The 1,436-nt window shown below is 50.8% G+C and overlaps 1 protein-coding gene across 1 annotated transcript; it reads right to left on the reverse strand.

The window, feature by feature from the left end:
- Positions 1-60: 60 nt before the first annotated feature.
- Pmar_PMAR005567 (hypothetical protein) lies at positions 61-939 on the reverse strand (the record flags this gene model as incomplete). The annotated part of the gene is made up of 1 exon (XM_002780783.1): positions 61-939. The coding sequence occupies one exon, from the start codon at positions 937-939 to the stop codon at positions 61-63; it is 879 nt and encodes a 292-aa protein (XP_002780829.1).
- Positions 940-1,436: the final 497 nt, after the last annotated feature.

Here is a 1,436-nt window from a genome sequence, read left to right on the forward strand (position 1 = left end):
GTAGCCGAGAGCAGAACTGCTTGGTGGGGATCTACCAAGGACTGCCACCTGTAGGCATTATCACCAACTCTCAAGGGCAGCTTCCTTGACCTTCTTCTCCTCAAGAGTTGCTAAGAATGCAATGGTGATGGTACACTCAAGGGTCTTCACTGGGACGAAACGTTCCTCGCCACGACTGCTCATATGTATTCCGCCACCAGCCTCCACTAGCAGACGACCAAAGGCACCCAGATGAGCCTTGAGTTTAAACCGATCAGTGAGTTTGGGAAAACGGATTTTACCAACAGCATCAGCAGTCAAAATACGCCCCTTTCGGACACGTCTACCAGCGTAATACGCCAAAGGGGGATCCGGCGCGTAAGAATATCGTCGATAGTCCGGTATAGGACCATGAGAAGTTAAGGCCGAGGGCGATGATGATGATGATGATGATGATGATGATGATGATGGCGATGACGGTGATCCACCAGAGGCAACAACCGGGGGTAGTATCTTCACTCGACCATCCCGAGTGTTTTCAACACCGGATGGTAATCCTGCTAATGCCCCGGCAGTCAACGTCGGGACAGCAGCTCCACCAACAACCTCAGTATCAAGACCTCTAATAGACCCCTCTCGAGACCGAACCGATAGGCACTCCGCAAGGTCGGCCTCCACCTTAACCAGTTCTCCTTCAATCACCAACAGCTCTTCTTCGTGAACCTTCTCTCGTCGTTCTAACTCAAGTACCGTAGGGTCTTCAGCGTTGTCAGGAACAGCTAAGATCACCTGGATGTCCTCTTTGATAGCCTGCAACTGAGACCGTAACCGACCTCTCTGTCGGCGAAGTCCACCCCTCTTAGTACGCAGTTCCTCACAACGGGCGACTAAGGGAGTAGGCACAGCAGACCCATCGTGGAGCGCCATGTTGAGGGTCGGTACGCCTTCCTTATCTCCCATTGAGGGAACGCCACAACTAGAGGACTTGTAGGAAGAACTTATCTATCAATATAATCAATAGTAGGCTCACTTGGCGCTAGGCTAAGATATGCACTGCGACACGGAGCAACAGCCAAAATGACAACTGGCACAGAAACAAACACAATACTTCGTTTTAGGATGCAATCATCCCTCTACACTCGACCTCAAAGCTGCAGATTCACAGTTCACAGTTTAACACGGGGATTAATCTTGATTCTGTACCGGGGGTCCGGATCCCCGGTACCAAACCCTGATTCTGATTCTCAACCTTGATTCACGACTTCAGCGCGGCGCGCTGAGCGCGCGCCACGGCAGACCTTCTCAGCTCCCTGCGAGTAGGTTCTTAGAATGACCGTACCGGGGGATAGAACCTCGGCTTCGACCAAGCGAAAGCATATCCTTAAGTCAATTAATTGTTCATTTGAAGTACGGATGTGTGCAAGTGCGACAAAAGATCTTCTTCCGAAATTTTATCA

This window comes from Perkinsus marinus, assembly GCF_000006405.1.
Source record: "Perkinsus marinus ATCC 50983 genomic scaffold scf_1104296944094, whole genome shotgun sequence".
Classification (NCBI taxonomy): domain Eukaryota; phylum Perkinsozoa; order Perkinsida; family Perkinsidae; genus Perkinsus; species Perkinsus marinus.